Source organism: Cnephaeus nilssonii (genome assembly GCF_951640355.1).
Source record: "Cnephaeus nilssonii genome assembly, chromosome: 13".
In the NCBI taxonomy this organism is placed as follows: domain Eukaryota; kingdom Metazoa; phylum Chordata; class Mammalia; order Chiroptera; family Vespertilionidae; genus Cnephaeus; species Cnephaeus nilssonii.
The window spans coordinates 44,046,975-44,066,752 of NC_137084.1; the positions used below are offsets into that span (position 1 = coordinate 44,046,975).

The 19,778-nt window shown below is 40.7% G+C and overlaps 1 protein-coding gene across 1 annotated transcript in view; it reads left to right on the forward strand.

Annotated features, from left to right (window-relative positions):
• Positions 1–19,778, forward strand: part of PPME1 (protein phosphatase methylesterase 1) — a 64,824-nt gene that overhangs the window by 33,045 nt on the left and 12,001 nt on the right. The window contains exons 4-8 of the mRNA XM_079788622.1: positions 1,094–1,151; positions 1,891–1,942; positions 8,232–8,386; positions 10,561–10,651; positions 17,622–17,687. Coding sequence (XP_079644748.1) covers positions 1,094–1,151; positions 1,891–1,942; positions 8,232–8,386; positions 10,561–10,651; positions 17,622–17,687 — 422 coding nt within the window. The remainder of the gene's footprint in view (positions 1–1,093; positions 1,152–1,890; positions 1,943–8,231; positions 8,387–10,560; positions 10,652–17,621; positions 17,688–19,778) is intronic.

Here is a 19,778-nt window from a genome sequence, read left to right on the forward strand (position 1 = left end):
TGAAGTTTGGCTGAGAGAGCAGAGGAGCAGTTGGTGCTATGGATGCAATGGAGAATTAAATATACATGCTATCCTCTTGTTCATATGATGATTTAAGTCAAATGGGACTACTTAATTGTGAATATATCCTAAAGATAGGAAAAATGGATATTTCACATGTATACAAATAATACAGCAAAAATTTTAAGAAGCTTTCATTTCAAACATACTGAGGTTTAAATCTCAAAACAGCTTAATCTACCAAGCTCTAGTTTCTTAATTTGTAAAATAGATATAATACCATCTAGTTAATAGGGTGGTTGTGAGAATAAACAAAAGATGTGCAGTTCTTGATAAAGTACTTTACTCAGGCATTCAGTTTTAGATGAGTTCACAGCATTTAAACCTCTAAAATTGTAACTCCCTAGGATATTATGATTTTTTTGTTGTTGTTGACACTATTACAGATGTCCTCCATTTCCCCCTCTTTGCCCACCTCCACCCACTCCCTGCCCCCTCTCCTATGGCTTTCACTGCACTGTTTATGTCCATGGGCTATGCATATATGTTCTTTTTAAATATATTTTTATTTAACTGCAATACAAGCTTGTGTGTACTCCTGCATTGAAAGTGAGTCTTTGGCAGGTTTCATGATTATTTCACGATTTCAGGATTATTTCATGATCTGAATGTTACTTTGTGTGATATCCTGAACCAAGATATTAACTGACACATGGTCCTTATCTAGGGAATCTCCCTTCCAAAGTAGGGAAAAGATAACCAGGGAATATGGATGAAAATCATAGTTAATAGAATAACAGAGGATCATTGCTTAGAGAAGTTCACTCTGTGTTTCATGAAAAGCTAGGAAGAGTTAAGGTTTATGAAGGGATTCAAGTAGAGAAAGTTATGTTTTGAAGTTGGGATGGAACCATTATATGCACCAAAAAAGCAGAAAATTGACATTTAAAAATTTTTGCTTAAAATTGGAAAGTTTTCTTTCAATTGTCCTGAGATCCTTGAATTCTGATGGCAGGTCATTCAACAAAGTTATTGGTAATGGGAAAAATTTGCTAACCCAAATGTATCTTACTACTTTTCCTTTTCCTCCTAGGCAGCGATCATTAGTAGGGTTCAATGTAGGATTGTAGCTTTGGATCTGCGAGGTCATGGTGAGTGAAGTTCTTTTTCTTTTTTTTAATTATTTTTTTGTTAATCCTCACTTGTTTTTTCCCCATTGATTTTTATAGACTGGAAGGGAGGAAGGGAAGGGGAAGGAGAGAGAGAGAAATACTGATGTGAGAGAGAGACATCAATTGGTTGCCTCCCACATGAAACCTGAATGGGGTGGGGATTAAACCTGCAACCTTGACCAGGAATCGAACCTGTGACCCTTTGGTGCATGGCCTGATGCTCCAACCACTGAGCAACACCAGCCAGGGCGAGTGAAATTCTTAATTAGTTTTGACTGAATGGCATATTTGCCAAGCCCTTTGAATAGTGTTAAATATTACGAATTTCAGTGTGGCCATCAAATAACCTGGTCTTTCCATTTGGGCATTTTGAGGGAAGTTCTAGCTTGCAGTTTTTTTAAATATTTTTCAAGTACACACACACACACACATATTTGTTGTTGCTTAGCGAAGAAAATGTCCTTTAATGTAACCAGATTTGGATGCTGGTAATATATAAGGAATGTGAATAACTCACTTTTAGACTACTGTAATTATCATCTTTAGGGTATCCAACTATAAATATGTGCATGCAACACAAAATTTTGCTAAGTCCACCTTATGTAAGTATAAAGTCTCCATTTCATTGTCCAAAGGTGAGATTTTTGAAAGATAATACTCTTGCATTTATAATTTCTATCAGGATTTTTATTTTTAAAATATAGGTGTTTTTTTTTAGGTGAAACAAAAGTCAAGAATTCTGAAGATCTGTCTGCAGAAACAATGGCAAAGTAAGTAATCTAATATTGTTTATACATCACCTAGCTTTCATTACTATCATAAAGAGTAGCATACCTTTATCACTCTCCTGGTGAGATTATTGGACAATGATTAGTAAATGCTCTATTCTTTTTTACTTATATCTGGTGTCTCCTTACTATTTAATCTATTTAAACATTCATCTTTCTTGGTATATTCAATGTGGTGGTCATACATAAAGCACTTGAAAATTCTTCAAGGCACAGTTTAGTTTGTATTGGCTTTTGGAAAGTTTTCTTTTGTTGACATTGTTGAATAGAATCTGGACATCGATTGGGGACCCATGCTTGGAAAGTAGTTCTCAATAAGAGGCCCTGTGAAATGTTCTTAAGATATCCTGCCCACATTCTTTGCCCAACTTTGTAGTAAGACAGAAACAGAGTCTTAAAGATATAATAGTTATATCCTAAGCCTTAAAGTAAAAAATAAGTGTAGTATATACAGTAGCTTTCAAACCTGGTCACGCTTCAAAATCACCTGACAAGTGATTGAAATACAGATGATTTGGCCCTACTTCACCCTACTGAATTAGTTCTTCTACCAGTGTAATCTGGTCATTTATCCTATCTAATAATAGACAAATATGCAAATTGACCATACCTCTGACACACCCATAAGCCACGCCCACAAGCCACGCCCACCACCCAATCAGAGCGAGTATGCAAATTAACCCAAACCAAGATGGCTACAGCCACAGAGAGCAAGGTTTCCTAGGTAACAGAGGAAGCCAAGCTTTCTGCCAGCCGTTGCAGGCCTAAGCCTCCACTCAAGCTACAAAGTTTCAATTATAGAAGGTAAACAAATTCAAACAAACGGCGGCAGAATGGAGCTTGAGAGAGCAGGCCAGGGTTGCCGCCGGCAACAGGGGAAGCAAAGCTTTCCACACACCCTGGCCAGGCCCACCCGCTTAAGGCAACAAAGTTTCAATTATAACCCCAATACAAATGGCTTCGGGCCTCGGAGGGAGCCCCAGGCTTGGCTCTGCTCCAGGCTACAAAGTTTCAATTGTAGAAGGAAAATAAATTCCAGATACCAGGGCCTCCGCTTGCGTTGCCAGGGGGCATGGCCGGCCTTCAAACCACCACAGGCCCCTCGCTCAGGCCACCCCACGCCCCAAGGGTACCCCACCCTGATCAGGGACACCCTTCAGGGCAAACCAGCTGGCCCCCACCCCTGTACCAGGCCTCTATCCTATCTAATAAAAGAGTACTATGCAGATTGATCATCACTGCAACACACAATATAGCTGCCCCCATGTGGTCAAAGATCCTGCCCCCATGTGGACACAAGATGGCCACCACAAGATGGCCAGCAGGAGAGGGCAGTTGGGAGGCACCTGGCCTGCAAGGGAGGGCAGTTGAGAGGGACCAAGCCTGCAAGGGAGAGCAGTTGGAGGTGATCAACCCTGCAGGAGAGGGCAGTTAGGGGTGACCAGGCCGGCAGAGGAGGGAAGTTGGGGGCAAACAGGCTGGCAGCAGAGTGGTTAGGGGGTGATCAGGCTGGCAGGCAGAAGCGGTTAGGGGCAATCAGGAAGGCAGGCAGGCAAGCAGTTGGGAGCCAGCAGTCCTGGATTGTGAGAGGCAGGCAGAAGCGGTTAGGGGCAGTCAGGAAGGCAGGCAGGCAAGCAGTTGGGAGCCAGCAGTCCTGGATTGTGAGAGGCAGGCAGAAGCGGTTAGGGGCAATCAGGAAGGCAGGCAGGCAAGCAGTTGGGAGCCAGCAGTCCTGGATTGTGAGAGGGATGTCCGACTGCCCGTTTAGGCCCGATCCCTGGGATCGGGCCTAAACGGGCAGTCGGACATCCCTTGAGGGGTCCCAGATTGGAGAGGGTACAGGCTGGGCTGAGGGACAACCCCCCTCCGTACACGAATTTCGTGCACCGGGCCTCTAGTCTATCTATATAAAACCCTAATATGCAAATCGACTGAATGGAGGAACGACCTGTCAGTGTGGGGCGGGGCCAGCCAAGGCAGGTGCCAGCGGGGGCCCCTTGATCGCCCCGCCAGTTGCCCCACAGATCGGCCCTGATCTCCGGCCAGGCCTAGGGATCCTACCCTATATATTGGGAACAGTCTCTTAGATTTAAAAATTAAAACCTGGCAAGGCTACTCTAACACTGAAAAAACAGGATGATGCAGCAGTGACATGCATGGACTCTGGCTTGCACATTTTGTGGTCAGCCCTGATTCTGACACTTATAACTGTGTGACAAAGCCAATTACTTAACTTCTTTCTGCTTCAGAGTTTCTATCCATAAGATAGGGAAAATGGTACTACTGCCTCAGAAGGATCATGTACTACTTTTTATAATCAGGGCAAAAAAGTGTAGCTGCCCATACAACATTAAGATGCCTTTCACCTGTATGAAAAGTATGGTCACTGGTTCATGCAGCATCCTGGATTGCCAGAGGGATGTCCGACTGCTGGTTTAGGCCTGTAAACTGATAGTCGGATAGCCCCTGAGGGGTCCCAGATTGCGAGAGGGCACAGGCCAGGCTGAGGAACCCCGCCCCCCCTCGTGCACGAATTTTGTGCATCGAGCCTCTAGTATTTTGATAAAGCTCTATAGAGGAATCTAATATAGGACTAGTGTTTTGGAGTTACTATCTTGTATTGTAAGCAGGATTCTTATGACCCTGTTTTTATACATGCTCTGTCATGTACTTAATATGTCTTCTCAAGTAGTTGACGAACTTTGGCCGAAAATATATTGTCCCTAACTTACTTTAACAACTTTAATCCAAGAGTAAACTATTTTTCCTTTAGAACCCAAACTCATGTGGCCATAATTTTGTTGTTGATAATAGATGCTGTTTGTGCCCTTTCTATTTGCCAGGCTTCATTAAGTGTAAAATAAGCATTTATTAAGAATAAACAATTTATTTAAGTTATTTAAATGTGTCTACATTATTAACTCTGTAATGTAGATATTAATCATTTTTTTACCAGTGAAGAAACTAGTTCAGATAGGTTGAATAACTATATGAGGTCACACAGTTAATAGACCAATTGTGATCATTCAACTATAGTGTTTGGCAGAGAGAGAGAGAGAGAGAGAGAGAGAGAGAGAGAGAGAGAGAGAGAGAGAGAGAGAGAGAAAAGATGGAGAGGGAGAGGGGTTATCAATAAGATATTATGTACTTAAAAGATTAAGAGGGTACCCTGGCTGGTGTGGCTCAGTTGATTGAGCTTCGGTCCATGTACCAAGAAGTGTCTATTTCTATTCTGGGTCAGGGCACATGCTCAGATTGTGGGCTCGTTCCCTACTAGAGGGCATGCAGGAGGCAGCTGATAATGTTTCTCTCTTTTCCTCTCCCTTTCTCTCTTTCTAAAATCAATAAAAACATTTTATAAAATGTTTAAGAGAGTAGATCTTATGTTAAGAGTTCTTAACACACACACAAAAGTGATGCAAGGAGGGTCCTAATATAAGGTGACAGGAGAAGATTTGACTCTGGATGGTGGGCACATGGTGCAATATACAGATCTTGTAATATATATGTTCATGTTGACCAATGTCACCCCAGTCAATTTAATAAATAAATATATTTTTTTAAAGTGATGCAAGGAAACTGTTGGAGGTGATGGATATGATCAAGGTAATCCTTGGGTGATGTTAACACAAATCTGCACTAATAAAAGAGAAAGATGCAAATTGACCATACCTTCATGATACCCATCAGCCAATCAGGAGTTAGTATACAAATTAACCCAATGAAGATGGCGGGTTAATTTGCATACACAGGCGCTGAGTGGCCGGGGGCGGGGCGGGATACAGACTTTCCGCACTGCCCCATCCACTCCGGGCCTCTGGGCAGCGTGGGAAGGTGGGAAGGCGGCTCCTGCCGGAGTGAAGACAGTGTTGGCAGCCAGGGGAAGGAAGGCTCATTCTTGCACGAATCTTCGTGCATCGGGTCTCTAGTGTATACGTGTGTGTGTGTGTGCGCACACACACACACACACACACACACACACACACATATATAGCCTTACCAAATTGTATATATTAATTATGTACCACTTCTTTGTATACCAATTATACCTCAATAAAGCTTGGAAAGAAAAACATTGGGGATGGGGGTTGGAGTGCTGGAGAAGTTGGGCACTGGGGAAACTGTTTGTGGTGTGGGGTTTCCTATGCTGCAGGACCTGGGTGCTAGGGAAGTGCAAGTTATAGAAGTTTGTAAAGAAAACACCCATGAGTCAGGAACAAAACCTTTTTTTCTGCAATGTCTCTTCTATGTCCTCTACTGACATAGCTTAACGTCTTGTCAGCTGGCAAAGGCAAAACATTTTAAGGCCTCAGGGCCAATTGTGCAGAACATGCAATGAAAGGTGAATTGGGGCTGAGAGACAATAAGTTGATAACTGGCACAGTAAAGTTAAAGAGAAAATAAATGATTAAAATCATGTAGAGCTGATTATGGCCAGTAAGTTGGATTCTTGCTGAAATAGACTAAGCAATAAAACATTTATATGATTTCTGAATTCAATAATTCTGTGAAACAAAAATCCCAAAATGGGTATACTTAATGGGTGATTTAGTGGGGTTTTCAAGTAGAATTGTAGCATGATTTTCCCCTTACCTATCAACTTTAGAACCTATACTCTACATAAGGTGCAACTCCACTGAAAATAGAAGAGCCGAGATTTGAGCTCAGGTCACTCTGATACTCCTTTTCTGTTAGGTCTGTGATATGCTATACTGCTTCTCAGGAAATGAACCTAGTATTAATAAATATGATAGAACGTCTTTAGAGAGCAACTACCAAAATTATGGTACATCCAGTTATAGACTAGATTTGTAGTTAATCTCTACTTTATTTTTATTTTATTTCTCTGGAATTTCAGGACATGTCTCAAGGCTCTAATCTTGGTGACTGAATACTTTGCCTAACTTTAATAAGGATACATTTTTCCTGGTGATAGATTATCAAGGGATTGATCATAACCAACTTTTATCTGTATGAAATATTCCTTTCCTAAGCTTAGATACAGTATTAAGTTGGTTTGTTTTAGACCCTATCCACCTTCATGCATGAAGCAGCTATCATAGAACCCTCCAACTTAGTATTTTAAGGAGACTTGAATTTAGATACTCTTCTATAGCAGCTTTTTATTTTATTAATTATATCTGTTACTAGCTCAAAAAAGTTTAGCTTTAAATTTAACTCCATTATTTTCAATTATAAAATTGGGTGGCCTCCTTATCTCCCATTCAGATTGTCTGCAGATGCTGCAGCTACCGTATTGACATTTGTATTGTTGTATGAGGTTTTTAAGATTAATCCCTTTAGAAATAATGACATTTACCTTTGGTATTCTGAATACTGTGGAGACTAAGTAAGGCAAAGCTGTCTTTTGAACTTGATTGACTCAGCCACTCCCAAAAGAAGACAGTAGAGCCAGTGGTTCCTAGAAACATATCATACTTGCTTTTGCTATAGCAAAGAAGGCCTGTCGCAAATAAAAGCCAAAATTCCTACTTTAGTTCTCATTTTCAAAGCTGTAAGGTTTGACTTTGTTAAACAGACCTACTCATAATTAAAGGCTAGGACAGAAGCCAATAAAAATAGGCTCTAAACATCTTTCAAGTTTCTCAGTACACTATACTTACATTTATGTTCATACTTCAAACAACTTTATATGACAAATAATTAACATTTGTATAGCACTTTACTGTTTTCAAAGTATTTTTATATTTACTCTCAGTTAATTCTCACAGAAATTCAGAATAGTAAATGACATCCTTATCTTCATTTATAGAAACTCTGAAAGGTTAAATAACTAATCCAAGTCCATATAGTAAAAAATAGACTTGGGCTGTAATTCATCTTGTGACTCCAAACTTCACTACATTGTAATGCTTAATAAAGTTGTTTTTCGGTTTTATAGATGGGGAAACTGAAGCATAGAGCAGTTAAATGATTTGTCCAGAGTTTCAAGCTTAGGTTTAAACTAAAGATATGTGATTATGTAATTGTGCTAAATGTGTGGAACAGTAAAAGTGTTATATAAAGGAAAGTAAAAATATTTGGGTTCTTAGTCCTTAAACTGTCATTTATCAGAAGAGCCAGGTATGTGGCTATGTGTACAAATACTGGGGACATGTTAGGAATTTTACATAGTTATGTTTGTGAGATGTCTCAATAGACCTTTACAGTCCTAGGCCTGTTAGTTACAGACCAAAGGAAGGAGTTAAGAAAGAAACCTATTTTAGTGTTGTCAGAGAGCATTCCCAGCTTTCTTTCCTTGTTTTTGCAGAGATGTTGGCAATGTAGTTGAAGCCATGTATGGGGACCTCCCTCCTCCAATTATGCTTATTGGACATAGCATGGGTGGAGCTATTGCAGTCCACACAGCAGCATCCAACCTGGTGCCAAGCCTCCTGGGTCTGTGCGTGATTGATGTTGTGGAAGGTAAGCTTTCCTGTGCTAACCCATTCAAAATCTTTGAGTATAAGAGCCATCCTGGTAGATTATTATCATGTTTTAATTTGTTGTTGATTTCACTCATCTTGAATTATGTCCCTTTGTCTTTTATATCTTACTTTTATGTTATTTTGTGGCAAAGGCATTCCAAGTGTTTTTTAAATTGGGATATAATGGACATATAACTTTGTGTTAGTTTCAGTTGTACAATATAATGACTTGGTATATGTATAGAGTGGAGCAAAAGTAGGTTTACAGTTCATATGGAAAATTAGCTAATCTAATAATAGACAAATATGCAAATTGACCGCACCTTCGCTACGCCCAAGCCACGCCCGCCAGCCAAGTCACGCCCACCAACCAATCAGGACGAATATGCAAATTATCCCAACAAAGATGGCGGCTAATTTGCATATCGCGACAGCATAGAAAGAAGCCAAGAGCTGCAGAAGGGAGCAAAGCTGCAGAGAAGCAAGCAAGCCGGGGGAAGGAGAAGGGAGGAGCGGAGGTGGGGCCGGGGGAGAAGGAAGTTGAGCAGGCGGGGCGGGGGAGAAGGGGTGGGGCCGGGGGAGAAGGGACGAGTGAAGGTGGGGCCGGGGAGAAGGGAGGAGCGGAGGTGGGGCCGGGGGAGAAGGGAGGAGCGGAGGCGGGGCCAGGGGAGAAGGGAGGAGCGGAGGCGGGGCCAGGGGAGAAGGGAGGAGCGGAGGCGGGGCCAGGGGAGAAGGAAGGAGAGCGGGCTGGCGGAGAAGGCGGGGCGGGGGAGAAGGGAGGAGCGGAGGCGGGGCTGGGGGAGAAGGGAAAAGCAGGCGGGCTGGCAGAGAAGGCGGGCCGGGGGAGAAGGGAGGAGCGGAGGCGGGGCCATGGAAGAAGGAAGGAGAGCGGGCTGGCAGAGAAGGCGGGGCGGGGGACAAGGGAGGAGAGCAGGCAGGGTGGGGTCGAGTGCAGCAGGAAACCCTATTGCAGGATTTTTCCTGCAACGGGAACGCTAGTATAATAATAAATAATATTATAAGAATATACTCTGTGTTTCATATCCTTCATGACTATAAACTTTTTTGCCCCACTCTGTATATATTGCACAATGATCACCATAATATGTCTAATTAATATTCATCACCACACATAGTTACAAATTTTTTTCTTGTCATGAGAACTTTTAAGATTTATTCTCTTTGCAACTTTCAAATATATAATACAGTATTATTAACTATAGGCACCATGCTATACATTGTATCCCCAGGACTTATTTATTTTGTGACTGGAACTTTGTATTTTTTTACACCTACATGTGCCGCACCGGCATGGCCAAGGGTGAACCTGAGTGGGTGCGGCTGAAAGGCTTAGAAAAGACAGACAAGAGAATGAAAGCTGGGTCTCGGTGGGACACTGCTCCCTGAGAGACAGCGCCACAGACTACAACCCGTGTCTTTATTTTATAGCCAGATGCCACGAGGCAAAGTAAGGGCGTGGCCAAGATGTTTACAATATTCTCGTGGGTTTCAATCCTACTCAACTACATGCACCTGAACTCTATCAAGCCTACATCACTCAGGCACGTGGGGTCACGTGTTTGGACCATAGGTTCAAGCTTACAACTACAGCTGTTGGCTATAATTGTGCTGGGAGGGCTCTGCCCTCCAAGCTGGGACTTGCACGTGGCAATGAGAGGACTGTGCCCTCTCATCAGTCCAAGGCTTGAACCTGTCCAAAACACTGTAGCCACGCCCCACACCTACACTCAAGTTACCAGCACCCACATTACCTAATCATTCTCCATGACAAACTCTTCATAAACACCTTTTATGGCTGCATAATATTTTAATTGTATGTATATATCATAGTTTTATTTAACATTTAAAAAGAAACTGCCATGTCTTCTATAACCCAGCCTCGGAAGTCACACTATTACATATACAAGTCAGCCCTTTTCATTGTGGGGATACTACAGGAAGGCGTGAATACTAGGAAGCAGAAATCACTGGAGGCCATCTTGGAACCTGGCTATCCCGTCAATCTTCTGAATTTTCTTAAACTGCATCTTTTTTCCCCCAAGCATCACTGAATTTTGCTGTCATTGAAGGCAGATGTATGTATTTCCCCAGTAAGTGTAAATGCTTGGAAAATGTTAAGTGCTATGGTTAAAAATTTTGTTTAACATCTAGGTACAGCCATGGATGCTCTTAATAGCATGCAGAATTTCTTACGTGGTCGTCCTAAAACCTTCAAGTCTCTGGAGAATGCCATTGAATGGAGGTAATCCATAAATCTATATTGTGTGTATTTTAAATGTTAGGCTTTCCTTTTTCATCAACTAAAGTACCAAAGTTTAAAGGAAGAATTCCATGCCTTAGCTCTATTGTAATATCATGGATAAAAACATTTATATAAAGAGCAGAATTTTTTTAAAAAGTTTTAAATGCTTCAGACTTGTCTCAGTTGCATAATATCTATCCTTTTTTTAATATACTGTAGTATCTCCTACAATCTTAGTAATTATGTATCACCTGGTGTCTAGCTATTCCCATTTCTAAGGTGAGAGTTTAGACTAATTGAGACTCTAAGACCTCTTCCACCTCTTATTGCTCCAAGGTTCTAGGTTCACTTTCTGTGTTCCAGAGAAAATGATGGAGAATCAAAAGATAGGTGTGGATTCCTTTCTCAGTTTTTATTTGGGTTTTGGATAAATAAAAATCCTTTGGGTAAATGGTTTTCATAAAAATCACTGACAGAATTGTCTATGGTTTTCACTTAAGTCAGTGATGGCGAACCTATGACACGTGTGTCAGCACTGACACGCGTAGCCATTTCTGATGACACGCGGCCGCTGAGGCGGCCGCATGCCGAGGATGAAACATTTGCTGTTCCTGAGGATGAAACATTTGCGAAATAATGTTTTTTCCTCAAAGTGACACACTACCCGAGTTATGCTCAGTTTTTTGGCTAAGTTTGACACACTAAGCTCAAAAGGTTGCCCATCACTGACTTAAGTATAGGCTATTCAATCAATTATTTATTAGTTCAATCAGTTATTTGATTAAATATTTATTAAACACTGGTGAAGATTCAGAGATAAGTAAATAACTGCCCCCCCCCCCTCCAAAGAGATTAGTCTTCAGATAAAACATCTTCAATATCCCATCTTCCTTCCTATTCAAAATTCATATCCGGTACCTTCTCTGAACCCTTTCTCTAACTCCTCCAAACCACATAGATCACTGCCTCAGTAAAATTGCTTGACACCAAAATAATAAATCTGCATTATTTTGTACTGTTTTCCCCTTAAGGCTTCTAGTCCTCCCTCAAGGGATATGCTTATATTGTTAATTTTCATTTCTGCCTTAATGCCCTTCCTGCATCATAAGGACAGCAGCTATTCTCTATTTCTTTTGTGCTTTCATATAGCATATAGCATATAACTGGCTGCTCTAACAGGCAGAACATATCTATTACCTGAATCAGAGATACCAAGTGAAAATTAAGGACCTGGTAAATATATCTTAAGGGAATTTACCTAGGACAGAGGGTCTCATGCCAAATATGGCTTGCCAGAATGATGTTTGTGTTTAGTGAAGGCACTTCTACCTTTTGTGTTCATGCTACTGCTCTCTCAGAAGTATCAAAGATCTCTCCATCTTGAGCAGTCACAGCATTGAGAATGCAGCTGCTGCCAGCTCAACATGTAGCTTGAGTACTCTGCCTCCTTCCCCAGTAACAACCAGTGAGAAAACTATTCCAAATAACTTTAAATTTATTCAGTAAACGTTTTTTAAGTACCTAAGATGTGTCAGTACCTGATAATTAAACTTAGTTCTTATGTATTTACTTGTTGGGGATACCAATATCAATAAGTAAATACATAAACAATACAATGAAGGAAGCACAGGAAGCACAGAAGATAGGTATCCAATTCAGCCTGGGAATCATGGCAGCCCTTCTCTTAAAGGAGATAGAGCAAGCATATCAAACTCAAAGGTTCACAAGGGTCAGAGAAACAAGGTTTAAGTTTATGTAGGCCACAAAAAAACCAAAAGCTTCAATTTTCATAGAAACATAGGTTTATTTCGAGAGAGACATGCTGAATACAAAGGGCTGTAATAAATGAGTAATTGTTAACATAAAATAATAGAACATTTTAATAAAAATTAATATTTTTTCTTGAACATTAACTTACTAGTCACTGAATAACTGCACAAATTAATAAGCGTAATGCAAAGAAACCTATTTTTTTTGTTCTCCGAAAGCAAAATATTCCCTGTTGTGCACACCAAACAAGTCAGTACAAGACTAATGACGTCGCAATCAGCTGCTTAAATATTCGCTGCTTGTATTAGTGGAGAGAAATGGTGCACCTGTGTGTAAGGCACGTAAGGGAAATGAATGCAACACAATTATAGTAATCAGTCATTAGCGAACATTGTAGTTCATTATTAATAATTATGTATACAGGATATTGTAAAAATTAAGTTACGAAAATTTTTTTATTTTTTAAATACATTTTATTGATTTTTTACAGAGAGGAAGGGAGAGGGAGAGGAATAGAGAGTTAGAAACATCGATTCAGCTGCCTCCTGCACACTCCCCACTGGGGATGTGCCCGCAACCAAGATACATGCCCTTGTCCGGAATCGAACCTGGGACCTTTTAGTCCGCAAGTCGACACTCTATCCACTGGGCCAAACCTGTTAGGGCACGAAATTTTTATTAAAACTTTCCTTACATACTGTTATTTTGGCTGGGCCACAAAAATATTCAATTTGTTGTGGGCCACATGCGGCCTGTGGGCCATGAGTTTGACATGCTTGAGGTAGAGTCTTGATTCTAGTGGCAGATATTGGATAGGATAAGATTTTTGTAGATTGAATGTGAAAATGTTCTGGGTTCTATGAAAGTAACTGATTTTTAGACCCCACTCTCTGAGCCTGAGAATCAGAGAGTACTATGAAGTATTTGCTAATTTTGTTTTATACTCTGCTGGATATCTGAGTCAAGTTTATAACTTACTAGAGGCCCGGTGCATGGATTTGTGCACTAATGGGGTCCCTCGGCATGGCCTGCGGGGATCCGGGGAGGATCCGCTCCTGCTCATCCCGACAAGCTGAGCAGCGCTCCCACTGTGGGAGCACACTGGCCACCACGGGGCAGCTCCTGCATTGAGCGTCTGCTTCCTGGTGGTCAGTGCGCATCATAAAGACTGGTCGTAATGGTCGCTTAGGCTTTTATAGATATAGATGGCCATTTTAGCTATTCGGGTCTTTTTAAATGTTGAAATACAAGCCCAACATATTTAATTCAATAAAGATTTAAAGCAAAGTTCATTTCTGCTTTTGCTTTCTTGGTCATTCTAATGAGAGGCAATATGGTCTAGTCATTAAGAGCCTGGGCTTTGAAATTGGGCAGATATGGTTTTGCATTTTGGTTGCACCACTGTCTGCTCTGAGGAAAACAATACGGAAGGAGTGGGGAGTGGGGCTGATAATGGAAGTGGGAAATTGGGTAGGAGAAAGAGTGGTATAGGAGTATAATGATGGTAAGCATAGACTAGGATGGCAACAGAAGACATACTATGGTCATATTTGGAAATTATTTTGAAGGTAGAACTGACAGGACTGCCTTAGGGATAGGATGTTGTGGGCCAGGGTGCAACATATAACTCAAGGGTGACTTACAGGTTTTTAGCCCAACCAGTTGGATGAATGGTAGAGACAAAGAGAAGTAGATTTGGGATTAGGTAAGAGGCAAGGAATCAGGATTTTTATTTAGGTAAGCTGAAATGCTTATATGTACATATAAATGGAAATATTAAGAAGTCACTTTATGCTATAGGTACTCCTCAACTTACGATGGGGTTTTGTCCCCATAAACCCATCATAAGTTGAAAAACACATTGTAAGTTGAAAATGCATTTAATATACACAAGCTACTGAACATCATAGCTTAGCCTAGCCTAACTTAAACATGCTCAGAGCAATTAACATTAGTTTATAGTTGGGCAAAATCATCTAACACGATAAACACACTGTAGAGTACCTATTGTATACTGTCATTCATGATCGTGTGGCTGACTGGGAGCTTCATCTAGCTGCTGCTGCCCAGCATCAGAAGAGTACATCACAAGAGTACAATAGTGCATATCACTAGCCCAGAAAAACCCCAAAAGTCAAAATTTGAAGTATGGTTTCTACTGAATGCATATCACTTACATGCCATCGTAAAGTTGGAAAATTGTAAGTTGAACCATCGTAAGTCAGGGACTGTCTATAGTTAGAATAGGTTGAGCTAGAGATAAATTGAATAATTATCTGATAGGCAGGGGTGTGGAATGTCTGGTCTATGGGCCGGATAAGGCCCATGAAATCATTTGGTCTGGCCCTGCCAAGGCATTAGGGGTGAGTTAATATTTGACCAAATACAGCAAGCTATTTTTAAAAATATTTTTTTATTGATTTCAGAGAGAAAGGAAGAGGGAGAGAGAGATAGAAACATCAATAATTAGAGAGAATCATTGATTGGCCACCTCCTGCACACCCTACAATGGGGATCAAGCCCACAACCTGGGCATGTGTCCCGACCAGGAACCAAACTGTGACCACCTGGTTCATAGGTCGATGCTCAGCCACTGAACCACACCAGCCTGGCTAGCAAGCTAATTTTTAAGTTGGTAATTTTGTATGGCCCGTGAATAATATTATAAACTAGAGGCCCAGTGCACAAAATTTGTGCACTGCGGGGGCGGGGCCCTCAGCCCAGCCTGCACCCTCTCACAGTCCAGGACCCCCTGTGGGGAGCGGGCCTAAGCTGGCAGTCGGACATCCCTCTCACAGTCTGGGACCCTTCACTTCTTATTGCCTGCCTGCTCACTGCTCCTTACCACTCGGCTTACTGCTCCTTAGCACTGCCGTGGAGGCGGGAGAGGCTCCTGCCACTGCCGCTGTGCTCACCAGCTGTGAGCCTGCTTCTCCTGCGTTGAGCATCTGTCCCCTGGTGGTTAGTGCACATCATAGTGACCAGTCGTCCTGGTCGTTCCCACCGTAACAGTCACTTAGGTTTTTATTATATAGATATCCAATTGGCCCTTGGCAGAAAAAAAGGTTCCCCACTCCTGGTATAGATAGTATTCAAAACCAAAAGATTGAATGTAATGCCTAGGGATTTGATGTTGATGGAAAAAAGATCCAAGAACTGATCCTTGGGATACTAGACAATATTTAGAGCTTGGAAAGAGGGGGAAGATTGAACAAAGGAAACTGCAAAGGCACAGTTGGTGAGATAGAAAGAAAACTGGGGGAGTATAGTAAATGTTTCTAGAAGGAGGGAGAGAGCATTTGTGTCAAATAATCCTGAGAAATCACTCAAGATGAGGGCTAAGAAATGATCATTAGAATTGACATGATGGAGGTGGCCTTGCAAAGGAAATCTCAGAATATAAGGGGGAGATTAAAACCTCTTACAAGTTTGGGATATTAGTTGAGGAAAGGATGGGAGTTGATATAGTAGAGAAAGCAAGTGAGATAACTTTTTTGAGAAGTTTTGTTGTTTAGGAGAACAGAGAAATGGGATAGTATCTAGTAGTGAATGTGGGATTGAAAATGTTTTAAAAGGCTAGGGAATGTTTTCAAAGGATGTTTTATAATGTCCACTAGAGGAAAAGAATGGTGACGTAGGAGAGAGATAGGGTAACTAAGGAAACAAGCTCCTCATAAGCAAGAGGGCATGGGAACCAGTACCCAAGATTGGCCTTGAATAGGAGCAGAGATATTTCATATATTAAACTGTCATCAAAACAGACTATATGATCATGAATACTGGTGGATTTGTTTTACTGTAGATTCAGTTTATGGTAGAAAAATGGAGTAGTAGTTTTAATTGCTTCTGTTTATTACTAAAATAATAAATAAGGTCATTGAGTAGGGTGCACTTTAGAATTTTACATGATTTTTTTAAGCTAAAAAATGAGATTTAAAGTAATGTGTTCTGTTGGCCTGCTTGGTTCATGTGGTATTTTGCTTGGCCCTTACACATGCTTAAACCACTCTGGGAAAACTAATCTATTAAAATAGAGTCTAAGCTCCTAAGCCCTATATCATGACATGCAAGGCCCTGTCACACTCCCTCTTTGCTTGCCCCTACTTTTCTTTGTATTCTGTCCTCTAAAGCAGCGGTTGGCCTTTCAGACCTCACAGACCACCAGTGGTCTGTGGACCATCGGTTGGTGACCGCTGCTCCAAAGGTTTCCTTAAACCAGCGGTTGCCAACCTTTCAGACCTCATGGACCACCAGTGGTCTGCGGACCACCGGTTGGCGACCGCTGCTCTAAAGTCATCATCCTGCTGACTTTTTTACATCATAGTACCTTCATTCACACAGTGTACCCTCTGCCAATAATGCTCTGACCACCCTCTTTAATCTTTTACTTATCTTCAGTTCTCAGTTTAGGCAGGACATTTGGGGAGCTTTCTCTAACCTTCTCATTGAAAATAAAGGTGACTCCTTTGAACTTTGCCTTATTATGTTAAAACTAGAGGCCCGATGCACGAAGATTCGTGTAAGAATGGGCCTTCCTTCCCCTGGCTGCCGACACCGCCTTTGCTCTGGCCAGAGCCGCCTTTCTGCCTTCCCACCTTCCCACGCTGCCCAGCGGCCTGAAGCGGCTGGGGTGGTGCAGAACGCCTGGTCTGGCGAGGACACAAGTATCCTGCCCTGCCCCCGGCCGCTCGGTGCCTGTGTATGCAAATTAACCCTTTGCACTCGCTTGCTTTTTTCTCGAGCTGCTACCGATGCTAACCGTGTCGAGTCACACTCGACATCCGAGTGCAAAAGGTTAACCCACCATCTTTGTTGGGTTAATTTGCATACTCACTCCTGATTGGCTGGTGGATGTCGTGAAAGTATGGCCAATTAGCATGTTACTCTTTTATTAGTGTAGATTATCTGTTTGTGTTTCTTCCTCCCCAGTGAATTATATGCTTCTTCAGCATGGGTCTGCCACAAGTATCCTCTTGGTAAATATTTGCAGAACTGAAATGGCTTCACTGTCTTTACTTAATTTTTACTACTCAGTTTATAGACATAATAACTAAGGGGGAAGTAGTGGTAACCTCCATACAGTGGTAACTATAACTTTTTAGTAGGTCCTACAGAATCTGTAGAATTATTCATTTGACCCTAGTGACATGATAAAGTGGATGCTGAATAACCTCTCTCCCTTCTTACTTTTCTCTTCTAGTGTGAAGAGTGGCCAGATTAGAAATCTGGAGTCTGCCCGTGTCTCTATGGTTGGCCAAGTCAAAGAGTAGGTTCTATTTTTCCCTGTTGTGCTAGTTAGAGAATGAAACATGGTGATGAAATTACAATTTGCTCTTTTTCTCATACACTTATCCTATCATCCTTGTGAATGCCTTCATTATTTTTGATAATTTTTTACAAGTGAGCTCAGTTGGGCCAATTGTATAGATTTTCTTTTCTCTTTTCTTTCTCTTTTTTGTGGAAATCCCAAGACCAATTAGTGTCTTCAGTATAGTATTGGATTACCTTATTAGCACAACTCTAGGTATTAAAGGTGAAGAATCCCAGAGAATGGACATTGAAAATTAAGTGGCCAGTTGTTTAGAGCATCATCCCAATATGCCAAGGTTGGAAATTCGATCCCCAGTCAGGGAATATATAAGAATCAACAAGTGAAGGCACAAATCTATGTTTCTCTGTCTTCTTCAAGTCAAAAATAAATAAGAAATTAAGTGTCCTCTTAAGTACGGGCAGTATGGTTTTAATCTGATAACAGTTTCCTTCTAAATCAATAATGGTTGTGAGGAAATTATAGCATAAAAGCTTTAGTATAACCTGAGTGAAAGCCAGATTCTAATGGTGAGCTAAGATTATTTAGCCCCATTGATCTTCCTGGATAGGGTTACATGAGTCCTTGATATTGCCATGTAGGCACAAAGAAACTTCAGGTGACTTGAGAAAATGTCGCCCAATGGAACAGACAGGGAACATAAGAGTTGATGATAATGATAATGGCATTATTGAATGTATGCTATTTGCCAGGCACTGCGAAAGGTATTTTATATACACTATCTCATTTTTTAAAACCATGTAATATTGAAAATTCTTAGACATATAAAAGTGGAATAATACATTGAAACGCGTTGCCCATTTTTAACAGTTACTAACTCATGGCCATTCTTGTTTTATCTCTTCCCCTATTTATTTCCTCTAAACACAAAATATTGTGAAACGAATTCTAGACAAACACAATTTCCTCTGTATGATTTCAGTATGCTTTCTATAGGTTCCACCTCTATCTTTCTCATTTTTTTCTTGCAATTTATATGTTGAGGAAACCTGGTTGTTTGCTCTATAGAAGGTCCCACAATCTGGATTTGCTGGTTGATTCCTCAAGGTGTAATTTAACATGTTCCTTTGTTCCCTATATTGTGTATAAATTGTTAGTAAGATCCAGAGATTTGATCAAATTCAGTTTGATTTGTTTTTACTTTGTTTTTTTATTTGTTTTTAAGAATAGTTAATATTGTTTAATGCCATCAGAAAGCAAATAATGTCTGCTTGTCTCTTTTTTGAATGTTAGCAGCCATAGATGATCATTACCTGGATTCATTAATTCATTTGCTTTATCTCATTTAATTCTTAGAATACCTCTTTAAGATAAGTATTGTTTTATAGGTGAAGATATAGAAGTCCAGAAAAGTATAGTGATTTTCCCAGGATCACATAGCTAGTGAATCACAGAGCTCAGATTCAAACTCTATGTATTTTACTCTAAGGCCTATATTATGGATTTTATGACTAAAAGTATAATTTGAGTAGTAATATCTGGCAGACACATAGCAGAGGCTTTGAGTAATCTGTGAAACTGTCCACTTTTCAGTGCCTAAATATTTTGAGATCTGACTTGTCTAAGCAGTGGTAAAGCATTTTGTAAGGAAATTACATAGCTGGTATGCAGGTGATTAAGTGATTTTTAAATTTTACTATTTGTAAGCTTAAGTAATGTTTTCTCTTAATTTGTAAATCTGTGTATGTAAGTGTATATGTGTTTTAATTGTCACATAGATATTAGCTGTAACATTTCTGCCCTCTTCATCTAGGTGAAATTCTCTTGAATCTCCCAGTTCATAGCTATGGAAATCCAAAGCACTTGTTTTTTTGTTATGGTCCTTTGACCTAGATGTGAAACTTGATACTTCAAGTTCAATAGAAACCCCCACCTAACAAAACATTTGTGAACATAGCCTTCATTGAAGGTTGGGTAGAGGAGAAAGAGAAGTTACCATTTTTAAAAATCCACCACTGAAGTTCACTGACCTTCAGTTTATCCCACTCTTTTTTGCTTATTTTCTCTCCTCCCTTCTCTTTCTTTTTC